The 18574-nt window shown below is 44.1% G+C and overlaps 1 protein-coding gene across 1 annotated transcript; it reads left to right on the top strand.

Annotated features, from left to right (window-relative positions):
* Nucleotides 1-4761: 4761 nt before the first annotated feature.
* CUNH11orf16 (chromosome unknown C11orf16 homolog) lies at nucleotides 4762-18496 on the top strand. Its single transcript, XM_069091183.1, has 6 exons — nucleotides 4762-4814; nucleotides 6552-6736; nucleotides 8292-8427; nucleotides 10542-10758; nucleotides 11467-12153; nucleotides 17657-18496. The coding sequence occupies exons 2-6, from the start codon at nucleotides 6570-6572 to the stop codon at nucleotides 17689-17691; spliced, it is 1242 nt and encodes a 413-aa protein (XP_068947284.1). The 5' UTR covers nucleotides 4762-4814; nucleotides 6552-6569; the 3' UTR covers nucleotides 17692-18496.
* Nucleotides 18497-18574: the final 78 nt, after the last annotated feature.

The raw sequence follows: 18574 nt of genomic DNA, 5'->3' as shown, positions 1-18574 counted from the left end.
GTAGGGCCAAGGTCCATAAAAAGCGCTCTCTAAGGGTACAGTGTTTACAGAATCATACCATGTCTCTTACTAGACTATAGTTTTGTTGTTAGAGTCCTATCACCAGAAGCAACCTATCTGAATCCTACTATATATATCTCAACTCCTATGAATGACAGTTGAGCCAGTGTTCATAACTTCTGAGCTAACCTGGCACTGGGTAGTGATTAGCTCTGTACTACATGTTTGAAAATGTGTCTTGAATATTACCATGTGCTGATGAGTTGGAGCTTTGAATACTGGTTTCTAGAACTTTAGGAAGGCAGCAGTAGGTGCTTGTGCCTTTCAGCATCTGATTTCTCAACACATGTATGTTTCTTTCCACTTGTAGCTTCCCATGGGTTATTATTTCACAGATTTTTTTTTAATATGGAAGGAGGAGATTTTAATTCATTTATTGAGGGCCTACTATGTGAGGACACAGTTCTGAGATACAAAGTTTGAATAAGACATGGTTCCTCTAATCTCAGACAAATCACCTGTCTTCCTGAAGCTTCCCCCTGGGGGAGGAATATACACATTGATAATTATAATACAAATAATACAAGCTAAGTGCATTAGAGAGGTGCAAAAGAAAGTGATGTTCCAAAGGGTAGGAAAGGTCATTAGAGACTAGGGAGAATCTAAGAAGGCTGCTCGAGAAGAAGACATTTAATTTGGCCTTTAGAGCCTGCTTAGTAGCTTGACAAATGAAATAGTATATTTCCCAACAACTTTGTGAGATCGAAGAGGGGAAATGCCTCAGGAATAAGGATCAATGGCAACAATGGCCCAGGGCAAACAGTAGCCCAGTTAGGCTGAAACAGAAGATTCACCGCAAGAAATAGTATGAGATGAAGTTGGGAAGGTAGGGTGGCCTCAGCTTCAAGTCAGTTCAACAGATATTAACTTCGTGCTCTTCAAGGCACTGTTAGGTGCTGGGCATACAGCAAAGACAAAAATGGAAAACAATCTCTTTCTTCAAGGAGATTATTTTTGACTGGGACTATAACATAAACAGAAAAATAAATACAAGATAATTTGAGGAGGATCTTGAACAACGAGGAAGATCAGGAAAGGTTTCATGTAGGAGGTGGTTCCTGAGGAAGCTAAGGAAGCTTTGGAGGAAGCTAGGGGTTCTAAGAAGTGCAAGTGAGAGCCTCAAATGCCAGGTAAAGAAAAGAGTTTGGACTCCTTTTACCATCTAGGCAATAGAGAGCTAGCCACTGAAGATTTTTGAGTGTAGACATGAGGATGGACACAACCATACATATCCATAAGATTCTCCCATCAATAAGGAATGAGAAAAGAACTGTTAGAAAGCCATTATAATAATCCAAGGCAGCTTGTAACAAGGACCTCTACTAGGTGGTAGCAATGGGAATAGAGAGGAGGGGACATATGATGGAGACATTACAGTGCTGGAATCTACAGGATGTTGCCCTCACTTTGTGTTTTGAGGAGTTTGACCAGTCAAATTGTCAGATACTTTAAAGATATCCTATACTAACCAACCAAAATGAACTTACTTTTGATTTTTTTTAGTGTTTATTTCTTATGTATAGACAGCTTTATAAGTCTATAGTTCTTATTACTGGGTGGTAAGCAGGAATCTGAGCCTTATAAATTCCTATCATAAAAGAATAAAAAAAACTAGCTGAGGGGGAAAAGGTAACTTGTTGGATAAAGTTAGAGTAATTTAGAAGATCCTCTTGCATTCAAAATGATTGTAAACATAACAGATCTAAAATCAACCTTCTCGTAGTCTCCCATAACAGATTCCTTCTCCCCACTTTCTTAGTTAGTGATACCATTGAATGATACCATATTATTGCCCAGTTATTTCTCCCTCTGGGCTTTTTTTGGGGGGGGGGACATTGTTTTATGTCAGTTAAAAGCTTTTCAATGTATTGTATTTGTGACTTGAATAGTCAGTGAAAATAGTATTCTACTGGTGGTGGCTCAAACCATTATTTACATGATTGATTACTCCCAGATAACCCACATTGAACATGGGACTTCCAAGCCATAGTTTTCATGGAAGAATTCAGAGGACATTTGTTATACCTAAACCCATTTTAGCACAAACATTTTGTTCTACTTGATTTAGACCCATGTTATCTTTGGTCTTGTTTGCTGACTATCTCCCAAGTGGTAGGTCTTGCTTTCCCAACTACATGAACTGAAAGCACAGATTATGTCTTCTTTCTCATGGATTACTCAAAGCACTTTCACATGGAAAGCTGGACACATGGCAGGCCTTCAACCACTATAACATAAAAAAAGTTTTCTCAGGAGATAGATTTTTTTTTTGTGGATAGTAGTAAGTAAAATTATTCTTTTCCCCTTCCAACTGTATGGTTGAATAAAGTTTTTTTTTAATTGATGCTTTTGTTTTTTTCTTTTTTGATAACCACCTAAAGCCTTTTCTGTTCAGTGACTCTGACCAACAAAGCCACCTTGTATGATAGAGAATGTGACATTGACTAGTCTTAAACTCTGTGATGTGAGTCTTTTCCACAATTCATCTGCTCTCCAAATTCACACGTCATTTCCCTGCCCTTAAATCCTCTCACCAAACCTCCACTGAACCATGCCTGTCCTCTCCTACACAAGTTCTAATCTTTTAACCCATATTCATAACAACAACACTAAATATAAGCTCCCATGTCTATGGTGCTTTATGGTTTTGTAACTGAATAAGATCCTTCTCTACAACATCCCTTACAAGTGGTCATCTAGCCTCTCCTAGCAGGCTCCCAGTGAATTAGAACACACTACCTCCTGAGGCAAGCCACTTTGGGGCAGCTTTAAGGGATAGGAAGATTTTCCTTTTATCAGGCCTAAATCTCTCTCATCTTCTACCCACTATTCTAGTTCTGCTCTCTCAGGATAGGCAGAATTGATCTAATCTCTTTTCTATTTGACATGATTATTTTTTTAAAATGGATTTTCTTTTATCTTTTGTTTTTACATTACCTAGATTTCCGCTGTATCCTTTCCTCCCTTTGAGAGTCATCCCTTATAACAAAGATTTTTTTTTAAATGGAAGAAAAATAATTCTGCAAAATTGATCAATATATTTTTACAAATCTGACTATATGCAATGTGTCACACCTGTGGACTTCCTGCCATTTCAAAGGAGTGAGAGGAATTGTCTCATTGGATTTCTTCCTTGAAGAACCAAGCTTGTTCTGTGTACTTGTGGAGCATTCACTTTTTTTTTCTTTTTGGAGGGAAGGCAGGACAGTTGGGTTTAAGTAATTTGCCCAAGGTCACATGGCTAGGGGTGTGTGTGTGTGTGTGTGTGTGTGTGTGTGTGTGTGTGTGTGTGTGTTAAGTGTCTGAGGCCAAATTTGAATTCAGGTCCTCCTGACTCCAGGGCTGGTGCTCTATTCACTGGGCCACCTAGCCGCCTTGAGCTTTCACTTTTGTTTGTTTTGTAATGACTCTTTCCATTCACATTGTTGTCATGATGTATGTTGTTTTTCTGGCTCTGCTTACTGAGTATTTCCCTGCTTCTCTCTATTCAGATTTGTCACTTCTTACAGTACAATATTCCTTTACACCTCTCACTGATGGATCAACATCTACTTGATTTCCTGTTCTTTACTACCATGAAAGTTTCCACTATAAATATTGGGTGTGTACAGGGATTTTCATTTGACAGACTTTCAAATGCTTTCTTAAAAATTGTGTGCAAGTCTGCTTTCCAGGCTTAACATCCCCAAGGGCCTCTTCAAGCGATTCCTCTAGTGTGTTTAACTCAGTGGACACACCTATTTTCCTTAGAGAAGTTCCTCTGTCTCTTGTAGACCAACATACCACAACTCCTCTGGTTACTGTGTTTTTCAGCAACAGACAAGAGGAGAGCCCTGGCTCTCCATAGTAACAGGGAGCCATCACTTGGGCTTGGCTCAGAGCTTTGTCTCTGATGGTATTAAGGATCAGTCAGTGGTAGAGGAGACAGGCGATAACTCTTGGAGGAGGGCGTAAGATTAATTTTTCCCTTCAAAGCTGTGGTGGAATCATCTGTCTAGGCCCTCAAGTGAAGCAGAAGGGAGAGATATGCCTTGGGGATACCTATGGGAGCTCAGCGTTGGGTAGGGAAACAGCAGTGATTTGATGTCAAAGGACCTGGGTTCACATCCTGGATTTGCAGCTTAGTGTCTGTATTAGTGCTGGGCTTGGAGTCAGGAAGACCTGTGTTCAGATTTGGCCCCAGATGCTAGCTATGTGACCATGGGCAAGTCACTTAACCTCTGTCCCAGTTTCCTCATCTGTAAAATGAGCTGGAGATGGAAATGGCAAGCCACTCCAGTACCTTTGCAAAGGAAACCCACTGACGGTATAGAGTCTGAATGACTGAACAACAGCCACCTGTTTAGGGGTCCTTTAACCTCTGACCTTCTGTAACACAAGGGGATTGAGCTAAGTGACCTCTAGGGTCCCCTCCAATTCTGAAATTTTATCAGTCTGTCATCTGTGGAGTGCTTAAGAAACCTTCACCAGGCCCCTTCATTTTTTCCTATTCACTCTCCATTCACTCCTTCCCAGGGGTGGGGGGCCTGCGGGTCCTGTTCTTTTTGCAGAAGAAGCCTTCCTAGCTCCGCTCCATCCAGCTGCCGCCGCACTCCCATTGGCCGAAACTTAGAGGTTCGCACATGCTCAGAGAAGCTTCAGAAACAGCTTTCCAGCAGGCTAAATCTCCATGACAACCTCCCTAGCAACCAAATGCTTTAAAGTGCCGTTGGCAGGCGTTTCCAGGACGATGAAGGGAGCTGCGCAGAGGCAAGGTAGGTCGTTGCTGCTGCTGAATTTAGGGGAACCCCGGACCCTTTAGGGCTAAACCAGAGCCTTCTTCCCACCCAGGACAGGAGACTGGGGGTTCTCTGAGGGTCAGGTCAAAACTTGAATTCCAGGACCTGGGAGCAAATTCAGAGTTGGGGAGGGGACAGACGTTGTTGGCATTGTCTCTCGAGCCAGGGGACAGGAGTCAGGCAATGGCTGGAGTTAGGGGTCTCTGTGACACTAAGGATATCAGAGAATTAGTGCTCTATTTGGAGGCAGATCCCAAGTGCGTGGGGTCCCGAGGCCAGGTGTCATAGACTGAGTCCCATCTGAAGGCAGTCATTGCTGGGGAACACCACCTGAGAAGAGAGCATATGTTGCCAATATGGGGGTTATTTCTTTCCCAAGCTGGTCCCCACTCCTTCAGCTGCTTGGTGGTCATCCGCTGGATCCTTGCTGCAGCTTCTTTGGGGAAGAATCTTACTCCCTTCAACGTTGATACTTGAAGCAATACTTTTTGTCATGCTGTTTGTGGCTCAGAAATGGATTTGGAATTCAGTCAGTGAGCAGAGCTAGGTCTCAGCCTAGGGCCAGAGTCAGAGCTCAGTCTCAGACTGGAGACATTGTTAGACTTCAGACTGGGACTACTAATGTTAATATTCAGTCTGGGACATAATCTGCTACTGAGGCTCAATATGGTGTGGTCAGCAGTCACAGGATCATGGATCTGGAGCTGAAAAGGGCCTGAGAGGTCATCTAGTCTAACCCCCTCACAAAGGTCCAACCAGAGGAGGCAAGTGACTTTTCTAGGAGACACTGGTAGTGGAAGAGCAGATTCAAATCCAGGGTCTTTGACTCCCAAGTTTAGCCCTCTTCACTGCACTGGGCTGCCTTTCCATCTGGGGCCAACTCTGGGAATGAGTCAGAGCTTAGGAGTTGGAGGAGATGTAATCTGCCCTTGGAGTGGAAAGAATTCCAACTTGAGGCACACTCTGTGGGTCTCTTTAGGAGTGAGCCACACTCTGAGGCTGCTAGTCAGGAAAGGGAATTTTCAGCAGCAGGGGAGTTCAGTGGGACTTTATGTACCAAAGAAGCAATCAAAGCCGCTGTTCTCTGACATCTAACATCTCTAAGTAGGCCAACAAGTTGAATACTTGCATAGATAGAGAGCTGGATGTGGAGTCAGAAAGACCTGGGTTTGAATTCTGTCTTAGACACTTACTAACTGTGACTCTGGGCAAGCCACTTAACGTCTCTTAGCCTCAGTTTCTTCATCTGTAAAATGGAGCAAACAATAGCACTTAGCTCCCAAGGTTATTGTGAAGAGCAAAAGGGTTAATCTATGTAAAGCATCTTGCCAACTTTAAAAGCACTACATAAGTGTTAGCTTTGATTATGTTTTTAAGTTGGCCTTAGAGCTAGAATCTGTGCCAATGAGCCAGGCAGAGGAGTTGAGTAAGCTGCCCCTCTTCTGGGCCTAGCAACATCAAGTTGTTATAACTGTGGTTGTCATCAGAGTCGGTAACAGCTTTGATTTCAATCGATAATAAATGGACCGGGTGAATAGAGCACTGGCCCTGGAGTCAGGAGGACCTGAATTCAAATCTGACCTCAGACACTTGACACACTAGCTGTGTGACTTTGGGAAAGTCACTTAACCCCAACTGCCCTCCAAAAAAAAAAAGCAAAAAGATAATAAAAGGGCCTGCCACCAGAGATTCATTGATGTTGATTGCTCCTAGGCAGTATCACTGAAGGTGATGGAATCCTTAGCAGGGCCCTGGCTTCCTTCACTCAAATACTGCAGTGTGACCACAGCCCAGAAGAGTCCCTGCTGCATGAATACCTCTGCTCCCTGGAACGCCCTCCCCACCTGTCCTCTTGTGCTCCAGGTTCCCTGTTTTATCAGACATCCCTCCGCTGCAAGGTACCATCCTCTTAAGGCAATGGTAGGAGTCTCTATTCCTGGCTGAGGGTCACCTGTGACACGAAGCACATTTAAATAGAGCACTTCCCAGTTTACAAAGTACTTTCTTTTACAACAAACCTTTGAGGGAGACAGTGCAATTCCTATTATTATTATCTCAATTTTACAAGGAGCAAACAGGTTCAGACGTGAGCTGACTTATCCAAGGGAATAAATACAGCTAGGATATGGGAGTTAGCCCACCTGGTGCTCTCTCCATTTCCAGGGAAGTTAAAAAGTGGTTTTGCAGGGTGAATGTTGGCTCTTAGCGTCCTGAATCAAGGGGCAGCTAGATGGTGCCATAGAGCGTTGGGCCTGAAGTCAGAAAGACTGTCTTCCTGAGTTCAAATCTGCCAACAGACATTAGCTATGTAACCCTGGGCAAGTCACTCAACCCTGTTTGCCTTACTTTTCTCATCTGTAAAATGAGCTGGAGAAGGAAATGGCAAACCACTCTAGTATCTGCCAAGAAAACCCCAGATGGAACCGTGAAGAGTTAGACGACTGAAAAATGGGGTCTTATTTCCCTTCTTGTTTCTCTCCCTCCAAAGAATCCCTAGGATCAAAATTCTTGTCTTTGTTTTAGTTTATAATTTTGCTACAATGTGAGGGAAGTTTGAGATACTCATCTTAGGTTGCATGGTTTCACATGCAGATCAGGCTTTTATGGTTTGTGACTCCCCTTCCCAGTCCATCCTTCCAACCACTCTGAAGGTCAAGACCAGTTATTTTTCTCAGCTCTTTGAGTTACTTAAGAAGCAAGGTTCTTTCTCTCTGAGACCCTAAGACTGTCCCTCAGCCATAGATTGAACTGCTCACTTCAGAGCTACATGAATCCCAACCCAGATATTTCTTTGACTTATGACTGCAAAATTTTCTTTAACTAGCCTATAATTTTCCTGCCCTAACACATTACTGGTCAGCTCCTGAAGCTATCCATGCTCTAAAGCATTACTAAACTTTCTGAATGCCCCTTCTCTAAAGAAAATCCTAAAGTTTCTCCATAATTACACTGTGTCAACAATATCATCCATTAAATCCCCTTCTTTCATATTGGATCCACACACCACAATTGAAAGAATTGCCTTTCCCCTACACTTGCTCTCTGACCTCTTATTTCCTCTTAGTGCTAAATCTTAATAAGTCTATAACACAGGGGCGGCTAGGTGGCACAGTGAGTAAAGTGCCGACCCTGGAGTCAGGAGGACCCGAGTTTGATTCAGGCCTCAGACACTTAACACCCCCACAAAAAAACTAGCCATGTAACTTTGGGCAATTTACTTAATCCCAATTGCCCTCCAAAAAGCAAATATATATATATGTCTAAAACCCAATTTTACTTCATTGCTAGTTTCACTAGGATTTTTTCACATGGGTGTTAACATGGGATCACTCCTATATATTTGTGTGTTAATGTATATACATCATTGCTGTGACTTTATTCTTCCAACATATTCTTGGCATGTCTGGAGTCTGATTTCTCTTGGCCATTCCTATTATGGTTGCTTTCTCCTAGGTGTGCCTGGGCTCTGCCAGATCTGCACAGGACTGACCTAAAGGGGAAGGGGCCAGAGGATGGTGGTTCTCCAGTCCTCGCCCGAAGGGAATCAGATGGCTTTTACTACAGGGCTCAGATAAGACGAACCCCAGAGGCAAGTCCCCACACCCTCTCAAGGCCTCTTGGAAGCTTCTACTTAGCTGCACACAGAACATAGTGATGAAATGGACTAGAAGGGCATTAAATACAGCTATTGGTGGAAGCTAGCTACCTCCAAGGTTTGAGTAAGGATGTTAGTGGCCATATCTTGAGCTTGGAACATTGGTCATGAAAAGCACACTACTCAGAAACATGTGGTGGGGGGCCTAGCCCCTGGAAAGAAGAACTAATGGTAATGCAGTAATACATACAAATGCATAGGGCCTTATAGTAATTTTCTTCTTTAATCCTCAGATTAACTTGGCAAGGGAACAGAGGAAGGGTGGGTATATGCCCATTTTACAGATTAGGAAATGGAGGCTCACAAAGGGAAAAAAGGCTTACTCAAGGTCACACAGCTAGTGAATTGTTGGGGGCAGGACTCAGACCCAAGACTTCACCTTCCTAGTTCATGATCCTTTCTGCTGTGCTATACATACACAAAGACACTCATAGAGACAAACTCATCACAGGGAGCCAAGGTGCTCTACATGAACATGAGGAAGGGTTTTGTTTTTGTTTTTAAGATGATCAAATCCTGCATACTAATAAGAATAAACTTGTTCCAAAATAAAAGTTTGAATTATAAATTATTTTAAAATAGAATGTAGTTTTATTATTCTGTCAAAATGAATATGTAGCAGTAATTAAAATGCTAATGAAGCAGTGTCAGATCTTCTAATCATTAGATAAGTTTCCTTTTTAAGCTAGCACAAGGCCTTTCACATCTTTTTTTTGTTGCACATTTTATATTTTGTTTTAACAAAGACTAATATCAAGTTACAGACAAATCACAAAATATGCCCCCCCCCCAAGCAGTAAGGTAAAAAAGCACAAGAGTATAAGAGTACCTGCGCCAGTGTCGGGATGACCTGGGGATCGAATCCAGGCTCAGATACTTAGCACCGCACCCAGAAATAACTGGCCATGTAACCTTGAGCAAGTTACTTAACCCAGGTTGCTTTAAAAAAAAAAAAAGCACAAGAATAATTGTTGACTCAGCATCCCCACACTTCTTTAATTTATTGTTTGATAAAGCATGCAGCCTTCCATTTTTAAAAGTTTAGCAAGGAAGGACCAGCAACAGCCACTGTATTTCATTTGTGTTTTGTAGACATTTCATGTCATAGTCAGGAAAATATTTTTTGTTTGGATCGGCTCTCTTCATTCTGCATCACTTCGTACAAGGCTTCCCATATTTCTTTGACTTTTTGACATCTGTCAGTTTTTAGAATGAAATAAAGTTCCATTGCCACTAAATTACCACAATTTAGTCAGCCATTGCCATTCACCAAGCACATTGTTTGTTTACAACTTTTTGTATTGTAAATAGATTTAGAGATCACCCAGGCAACCCCTTCATTTTATATATGAGAAGACTGACACACAGCGATCTAAGTAACTGGCTCAGATTCACATGCTCAAGAGGGCAAGGGTTGAGCCCAGGTGGTCTTTATATGCCCTTTTCACATAACCACCCATATTGAAATGTCATTTTCCGGTTTCTGAAGCTTTCTTTATAACCACTCTATGAGGTAGGTAGTTCAACTTGAGTTGTCCCCATTTTATAGATAGCAAAACTGAGACTCAGAGAAATAGTGACTTGCTAGTGTTAGAACCAGGATTTGAGCTGGTGCCAAGTGACCTGATTCCCTATGACCCAGAAGTTCTTGGTCCCTAATGCAGAATTGTGTGCATAGGCATGTCCTAGGAATGTGTGTATGGAGCCCGGGGGGGGGGGTAGGTGCAGATAGCTCTAGGCAGGGGCCTGAATGGCCTGTGTGTGTGGAGAGGAGAGAAGGAGACATTGTAGATGCTGCTGGTAGTCTTGAATTACAGTGTGGGAAAAGTGAAGAAGCTGGAGAGAAGAGGAAGAGGACAGACAGTGAAAAAAAAGGGGTATGTACCTAAGGACCCCCCACAACTACATGATCCTAAGGTTGTTTCTTCTGCTAAGTTAGCTAAGATTCTGGACAGGACAGGAATGTTTCTGCATGTCTTCCCTGCTTCTGGGCTCACAGACCTGGGGGATCCCCAACACCATTTCTCATTATGACTTCTCCCCTGCAGCTGGGGGGGCAGGGCAAACTCCTTGTGGAGTTTGAGGCCCCCCATTCCACAGACCCCCTACAGAGCACAGCTCCAGAGGATGTCATACAACACTCTTGGGCCCTACAACACTCCCTACTGCCTGGAGACAAGGTTCTGGCACCCTGGGAACCAAAGCAGGAGAGATATGGGCCAGGCACTGTAGTGCAAGGCCTGGAGACCAGAGACCCTCAGAGAGGTAAGGAGAGCAGCCTCCCTCCTGTTACTGGGACAACAGGAATGAGAAGGAGCAGAGCTGTGTACACACACATACCCACACGTATACATACATACATACATACATACATGTGTGTACACACATGTCCTCCTAACCTTTGCCCACCTGGTCACCTGGCTCTCAGGGAGGTCCTTGACTACATGCCCTTTAGTGTCTATGGTATAGACCATATTTATCATTTGGTACCAAAATGTATCAAAGTATGTGTTTTCAGAGAAAAATCATCTCAAAATTATCTTTCATGCTATGTAGTCAGATAAGTTAGCCTTTGCCTTGATGTAGTTATATTGGGGATACTCATTAATCATGGCAGTCAGTCACCCCGTGCATCAAATAGCCACAGCCTTACAATTCAGGGTAGGAGGATAGTATGGGTCTTGTTCCTTTAGTAAGATGCATTACGGTTTTGAAATTTTAAAAGGGATATGTCCAGACCATCTACCTGTCTAGGAAATATGGAAATTTGAAAGTTGTAGAAATGAGAACATAATGTCCCTGGGTCTGGAGAGGGAGTGCTAGACAGAGCAATGTCTTGTGGGAAAGGTGTTGGGTAGGGAACATGAATTGGTATAATGCCTCTGGGAACTGAGTCACCTCCCTCCCTCCACTGGGAAAGAGGTATAATATAGAATAGCTGACTATACCTTTTTTTTTTTTTTGCCTGAGCAGCTTCAGAGGATGAAGAAATCACTGTCTGCTTTTGGAATGGCGAGATGGTCAAAGTGCCCTTGGGGGTAGCCATATGGATACCCCCAGCCTGTTGGGAGAAGGCTGTGGAGATGTTGCACAAGTCATTACACAGCAGTTGGCTGAAATCTGGAGAGCATCTTCGAACCATCCCTTGGATGCCCCCTTGCCCTCTCCTGGGATCTATCCTTGGGCATACCACGGAGGGGCTTCTTCTGGGCTCTTTCTTGTGCCCTCCCCGACATCTTTACCCCCAGCCCCACAACCACTGTCCACTGCTGCCTGAGGGCTGCCTCCGCTCTTGTTCCTTAGCCTGCCCTACCTGGTGGTCTCTGACCAGGACATCAGAGGCCACAACTGGGGACCGCCTGGAGCCAGACCTGAAACCCCCAGCACAACTTCTGGAGTTAGACAGTCGCAGAGAGAGAAAAGTGGCAGCTCCCTCTTGTGTGGATGCTGCTTCCTCCTCTTCTTCCTATTCCTTCTCTTCTGAAGAGGAGGATTTGGGGAGTGAGCCGAAGAAAGCTCTTCCTCAAAGAATGATGGTGGATAGCACTGTCAACACCGACACCAGCCTCTTGGAGAAGCCCCTGAAACAGAAGGCCCTCGGCCAGCTTCCATGGAGATACTGGAAGAGAAATGGCCTAGAGCCCAGTCATAGAAAGCCAGGTATGTTTAAGTTCAGTTACCTGGGGTCGGGGGTGGGGGTTGGAGGGGAGGGCAAGGGCATGCTGGTAAACGTTTAACAACTGACTTTCTGAACAAAAAATAATATTCATTGTTTAACAGCTGGCTCTCTGGGAAGAAAAATCATACTCATGATATAATTTTACATTTTGTCAGCATCATTCACGTTTTCCCCAACATTTTCTTAAGTCTACACATTCAACAGAATAATAAATCAAGCCCTGATTTGTAGCATTTATTGATTCCCAAGGTGAATATTTAACAGTAGGCTCTCAGGAACAGGTTTCAGCATACCCCTGCCTTGGGGGAAGGGAGCAGGGAGAAACAGGTCATTTCTTGTTGAAATCAGTGCCTGACCCGCTTTGATGTGACCACCTCACCAGAGTTGGACATAGGCAACCCTTTGGCATCAGGTTGGAAATGCCTTTAAGGTGATCACATAGGAAGAAGGTAAAGACTAGGAGTTTCTAACTAGCCATGTGACCTTGGGCAAGTCACTTAAACCCAATTGCCCTACCTTCCCCCCTCTGAAAAGAAAAAAAAGACTAGGGTTTCTGCCCAACTGGGATAAACTAGGATTCAAAATAGAAAAATCTGATGGGGAAAAGAAGGAATGAACGTTTCTTGCTAGTTGCCATCTTTTTCTTGTTGTAATTCTAGCTCTGTATTGAGGCCACTGTCATGGTGGCTAAGAGTAATATTTATCTTCAAACTTGGTCAGCAGTGGGTGTTAGTGTACTCACAAGAACCTGTAGTAAGGGTCAGGAAATGTTTGAGTTGGAAACAAACCACATGTTTCTTGGCCTTGTCATCATCCATTGAAACTCAGGTTTCATAGTTGCTCCCCTTTGGGGTGAATCCCACCACTAAAACCCAGCTAGAGCCTGGTTACAGTGACCAGGACCCTGAGTACAGGCTCTCAGCAACAATCGCTGATTAAATAGATTCCTGCACTTATGGATGTAAACTGGGGCCTGGGATGATGAGAACCTGAGGGGAATGTCAATGAGATGTCTTCACATTTACTTATTGTTTAGGCTTATCCATCTTACAAAGCCTTTTTGCTCTTATTGTATCCTCATGATAACTCTGTGATGAGGAAACACATCTAGTGAAGGAGCTGAGATTAGAACCCAGGCCTTTGGATCCCCAGGTCAATGTTCTTTCTGATGTATGAGGCTGTCTAAAAGACATCACATGCTGTTTTCCATTTGGTCTGTGGGAGGGTGAAGGACATGCGAATGAACCTGACCTTCCATTCTGCTCCTGGTCCTCTTTGGTTTTCAGGGAAAGACACTTTTAAATTCTCTTGTTCTCAGGCCTCTCCAGCATGGCTCCATGTCTGGACTTTGCCCTGAGAACTTAGACTGCCATCCTCTACCAAAAGGTCCTGAGGGCATCTAGCCTGACAGACTGGGCCCCCTGGGGGGATTCCTGTAAAGCAAGGGGTCTCTTTCTCTATCCTGGAGTGGCTTACTTTGATATCTTGACTTCTTGTTGGCCCTATTTGAATCTTACATGTTTCTTCAGGATGTAGCTTCCTCATTTGTGAGCGAGGACAAGAGGAACCCAGTCCCAGGACCATTTCCAGCTGGCAAGGCTGTTTGTAGCATGTGAATTGCAGACTGACTTTTTCTAACCTACATCTTGTTAAGTGGCAGGGTCGAGAAGAGCTAAGACTTACAATAGTTCTGCTGGATCAAGAATCCCTAGGCTCAGACCTTTTCATTTGTCTGCATCACTAACAATGTAGATTCCATGTCCTATATCACAAACCAATGGGAGTAGCCTGTTTGAGGCCATTGTTCCATCTCCGTGGCAGCTGCTTACAATGATGGGCCTCCTAATCCATGTGGACCTCAAACTGTTCCTATGGGTAAGATGTCAGATTGAGGGGTGAAAGGGAATCACATGGACTTTGCAAATAGAAAAACAATGTCTTTAATGGGAATGATTGACCATTCTGGGACAGGATGGTCTACCCTTGTTTAAGGATTTTTGGAGACAGGTGTTAATCTGTTGGTGTGGTCTAGAAAGATGAGGGTCCTTTTAGTGTCCTCAGGGATACAGGAAACTTGGGGTGGGTTTATCCATATGGATACAATATCACCTCCAACCCATGGGTAGGGACGCTAGAGGCTTAGGAACTTACTGATCAACCATCAGCTTACCCATCAGGAGTAACTTGCTATTGAAAAACCAAGGGAGCATCCAGACCCCCCCAAAATAGACTTAAGTCCAATACCAAAGCTGGCAAAAAAAGGATAAACCAGTGTTTTCTGAGATTTGTCTTTTCTCAGAATCAAATGAATGACAGAGAAATTGACACCCCAAATCTTAGGGTTTTCATGCTGATTTTCTCACAGATACATGGTTCAAAATAGTCTGGAAAGAAACCAAAACACTAACTGCCCAACAGAGAGGGCATCTATGGGGAAGACAAGTGAAATGCAGGGACCTTGATGGCCAGAGGTGTCTCAGTTGCCTTTCTTCTTTTGAGTACAGAACAGCTGTGAGTGTCACTAAGTATAGATACAGGGGTGTCTAGGTGGCACAGTTGAATAGAGCACCGGCCCTGGAGTCAGGAGGACCTGAGTTTAAATCCAGCCTCAGACACTTACTAGCCATGTGACTTTGGGCAAGTCACTTAATCCCAATTGCCCTCCAAAAAAAAAAAAAGCAAAAAAAAGTGAAGATACAAATATAGACCCCTTCTCCCCCACCCCACCACTTAACATCAGCTCTACATTCACATCCTCTATACAATAGAATCTTCAGTTGGGTGGGCTATGGCAGTTTTGTACACAGGTTCACACAATAATTTGGTCCACATTTCACTTTTCCGTTCTGAAAAGTATCCCAACTCTACTTAGCCCCATTGATGTTGCTTCATCTCCCACTTAAGCCTTTTAACTGATCATTCAAAAGTTCTCTCTCTCCCCAAACTTCAGAAAGTCCTAATCAGAAGATTTAAGAGAAATATGAAGAGATTGCTATCAGACTTATTAACCGATTCGTTTTGAACTGCAGGCATATGGCTAAACTGTAAGCATGTAGTAACCTGCCATCTCTACTGGTTGGGACACTATGCTTAGGGCCATATCTTGGTGAGGAGGGTTTTCTTGACTAGAACTTAACCCTGGGATCTGTGGATGGTGGTAAGATCTCAGGGGGTCATTGAGCTTGGACAGGAAAAAAAGTACCTCTTTTTTTTTCACTGACCTCTAAAGGAAATTTAGCATTTCCTTCAGTTCTGAATGAAGACAGCAAAACATCATTCTCAGATGGGGTCCAAAGGCTTCACCAGGCTGCCAGAGGTGAGGGGGGAGAGGGCAAAAAGGGAATGACAGACAAAAGAGATCCAGAGCCCCCAATGAGACCACACTGGAGCTGGAAGGGGCTGGTTCGGTGTCTGTGGCATAGAATGTATCATTGACAGATTTACCGGGAAAAGTAGAAAACACAGGCTGAGTTTTTCTCTCCACTGGCTCATTTTAGGGAATCTGCTGTTTAGAACTTTTGGAACACTGTTGCGAGGTACTGCACCTGCTGTAAATGCTGCCACTTTATGGAATCTCAGAGTTGGAAAGCTCACCAGAGGGCATTTAATGCAACCCAAATCTGGATAGAAATCCCCTTGATGAGGTTCTTGGCAAACAGTCTTCCAGACTGTGTTTGAAAATTCCCCAATAGTAGGGAGTTCACTACCTGTAAGGCTGCTTATTCCAATTTTGGATGTTTCTCATCATTAGGAAGTCTTTCCCAATGCTGAGCAAAATCCGCTAACCTGGCACTTTTACCTGCTGTTTCTGTGGGGCCCAATGAGCAAACTGACATTCACTAGCCCCATCTCCTCGCCAGCCTCCTCTCGGGTCAACATTCAGTTTCTTTAATTAATCCTCCTATTAGGCTCAAAGCTGCTCATTATCCTTTAGACCTGTCCTAACTTGTTAATGATCCTCTGAAGGGGCGGCATCCAGAACTGAACAGTGTCTCAGGAGTGGTCTGACCACGGCAGGACTGTCTCTCCTCCTGTTCCGGACCTCCTTCTTCCACTAATGTCACCTAAGAGCGAGCTTGTTTGCCTAGGTGTCACGATGCAGAATCATTCCTCTAGGAGTTCATGATAGATCACCCTCGCTAGTTTTTATGTGAACCGCTTCTTGCCGTGTCTGCCCCCTTTTGTGCTCAGGCACGGGAACCCAAGTGTAGGATTCTCTGTCTCATTACCACCTCTGCCTGGCTGGGTGACCCTACTGCCCTAGGCAACTAAGTTGCAAAGAAGATGCCAGCCTGCACTGGGAGGGAATGTTTCCTCATTTTCGAGTTCCTTATGCCAGTGAAATCACAGGTCCCGTCCCCATCTGCATCCATACAGGGCCTCGGCCCGAAAGTTTAGTGCAGCTTTCAGCTTTAATATCCGAAAACATGTAACAGCTTAGCATGGCTCCGGATGTAACTCTTCTGCTGAGCTTTAAGGTCGGGAAGCCCCGTGATACATAGATTCTGTTGTGTGGATACGTTGTTTCATCCCTCTGAAGTTTTCCTTGCACCCATGTAAACCACACACTCTCCATGACCTAAAAGGAAAAGTTGGGAGTGAATGCCACCCTGTTGGCTTCAGCCTGCCTTGCCAGCCTCATTTCATTTGTGCCTTCATCCACATCATCATCCACATAGAGAGCTGGACTGGGAGTCAGGAAAGCCTGGCTTCCCACTGCCCCTTGTACTTCCTCTGGAGCTGTGTGGCTCCAGGCAAAGCACTCTGTGCCTCAGTTTCCTTGCCTGTAAAAGGAGGATGACACCCCCTACTACCTCGCAGGGTTGTTCTGCGTCAACATCACCAAATGGCATAACCCATGCAGTGTTTTGCAGGCTTTGAGGTGCTTGGGTACGTGCTAGCTATTCACCAACACTTCCCAATTCTGCTTTTTCCATCGGGCCTCTAGCTACAAGTGCATCTCTCTAGCTACCACTGCCCTTTACTTTTATTCATGGTTACAAAGCACCGGCTCTTTGAGAGAGAAAACACTAGTCCTGACGAGGCCTTCACAGAGCCCAGTTAGGTGTGAATTGCATTTCACCAGCACCCATTTTACTCCGTGTCAGGTGGTTTGGGGTTTATTTTGATGTATTCTCTCCAGTGTTTTGTCCCCTTAGCTCCTAGAAATTTGCCTCTCCCTTTCCTATAACTTATCTTTTTTAGTCAAATGAGATAATAATGTCAGCTATTAGAAGCTTAATTTGGCTTAGCAACTTTTTTGGGGGAATGTTCTCTGTCTCTGCTTCTTTGGGTGATCTACCTCAGAATCTACCAGCAAAAAATCAAGGGTCCTAGACTTACTACATGAGCTTGGCTTCCCTTGTTGGCAGCGTGTGGAACAATACAGCTTATATTGCACCATCTCTTCTACACAAGCACACAGTTCTTTCCCCAAAGAATAATGGCAGATGACTAATTCTGAAATTTTATTCCCTCTCAAAGGTAAAGAGTCACCGAGGAAACTTATAGACACTTGAGACTCAAGAGTTGCTCTGCCCAGGTCCTTTCCACCATCTGGAATAACCCCTTTGATACCACGGCACAACCAATGTTAACTCATTCTGAGATGTAGGAACAAGGTGTTGCTGCAGTGTTCTGCGGGGAGAGGCAGCCAAGGAGATGCTGAAACACATGCCGGGGCAGTGGGCTGGCAAGAAACAGGCCTGAGCCAGAGCAGACGCTGGCAGAGGGGTAGGAGGCTGAGAGAAAGAGGTCCAAGGCAGAGAGCCACAGAGCATTTCTGTAGGAATAGAGCCCTGAGGTTACCAGGTAATGCAGAAGGGCCTCAGCACTGCCTGCCCATGTCCCTTTGGGATGTTATTTCAAGGCAGTAAGAGAATTATCAACCGTGTATGAAGAATCCTTTTCTAGAACCGTAACATATCAGGCATGGCAGCGATTTTTTGCAAGGGCAGTTGTTTTTTTTTGTTCTGTTTCAAATTCAAAATGGGAGAAATTGTCAGGTGTGGCACCTCAGTGAATCATAGGTATGGAAAGAAGTTAAATGAAAGGTGAAATATTGTTAGGAGCATTTTTTTTAATCTTATAGGAAGTACTAAGAGATTACTCTAATAGCTAAAAAAAAAAAGCTTTCCCTACAGCAAAAGGGTAGAGCCAAGATGACGAGTGACACCAACAATAATCGCTGTCCATGTGGCGGGTTCATTTCCTGCCTCATGCTGCTGGAGCTCTCTCACCTCAGTGAGTCTGGAAGAGGTCTCTTCTCTGCAGGTGGTTTTGTGAAAGGCGATGGATGAGCTGCTTCGGCTCTTACATATATGAGATGTTTCTGTAACAGTAGCCACAGGGTGCCCGCTTGGGGCAAGTGTGTCTCCAGGCTCACTTTTTATAAGCCGGCCC

This window comes from Petaurus breviceps, unplaced genomic scaffold (assembly GCF_028583685.1).
Source record: "Petaurus breviceps papuanus isolate PSGF00001 unplaced genomic scaffold, PetGlider_PUasm1.0 188, whole genome shotgun sequence".
Lineage (NCBI taxonomy): Eukaryota > Metazoa > Chordata > Mammalia > Diprotodontia > Petauridae > Petaurus > Petaurus breviceps.
Note: the sequence above shows the minus strand (reverse complement) of the source record. Positions and strands in the feature narration are given on the sequence as shown.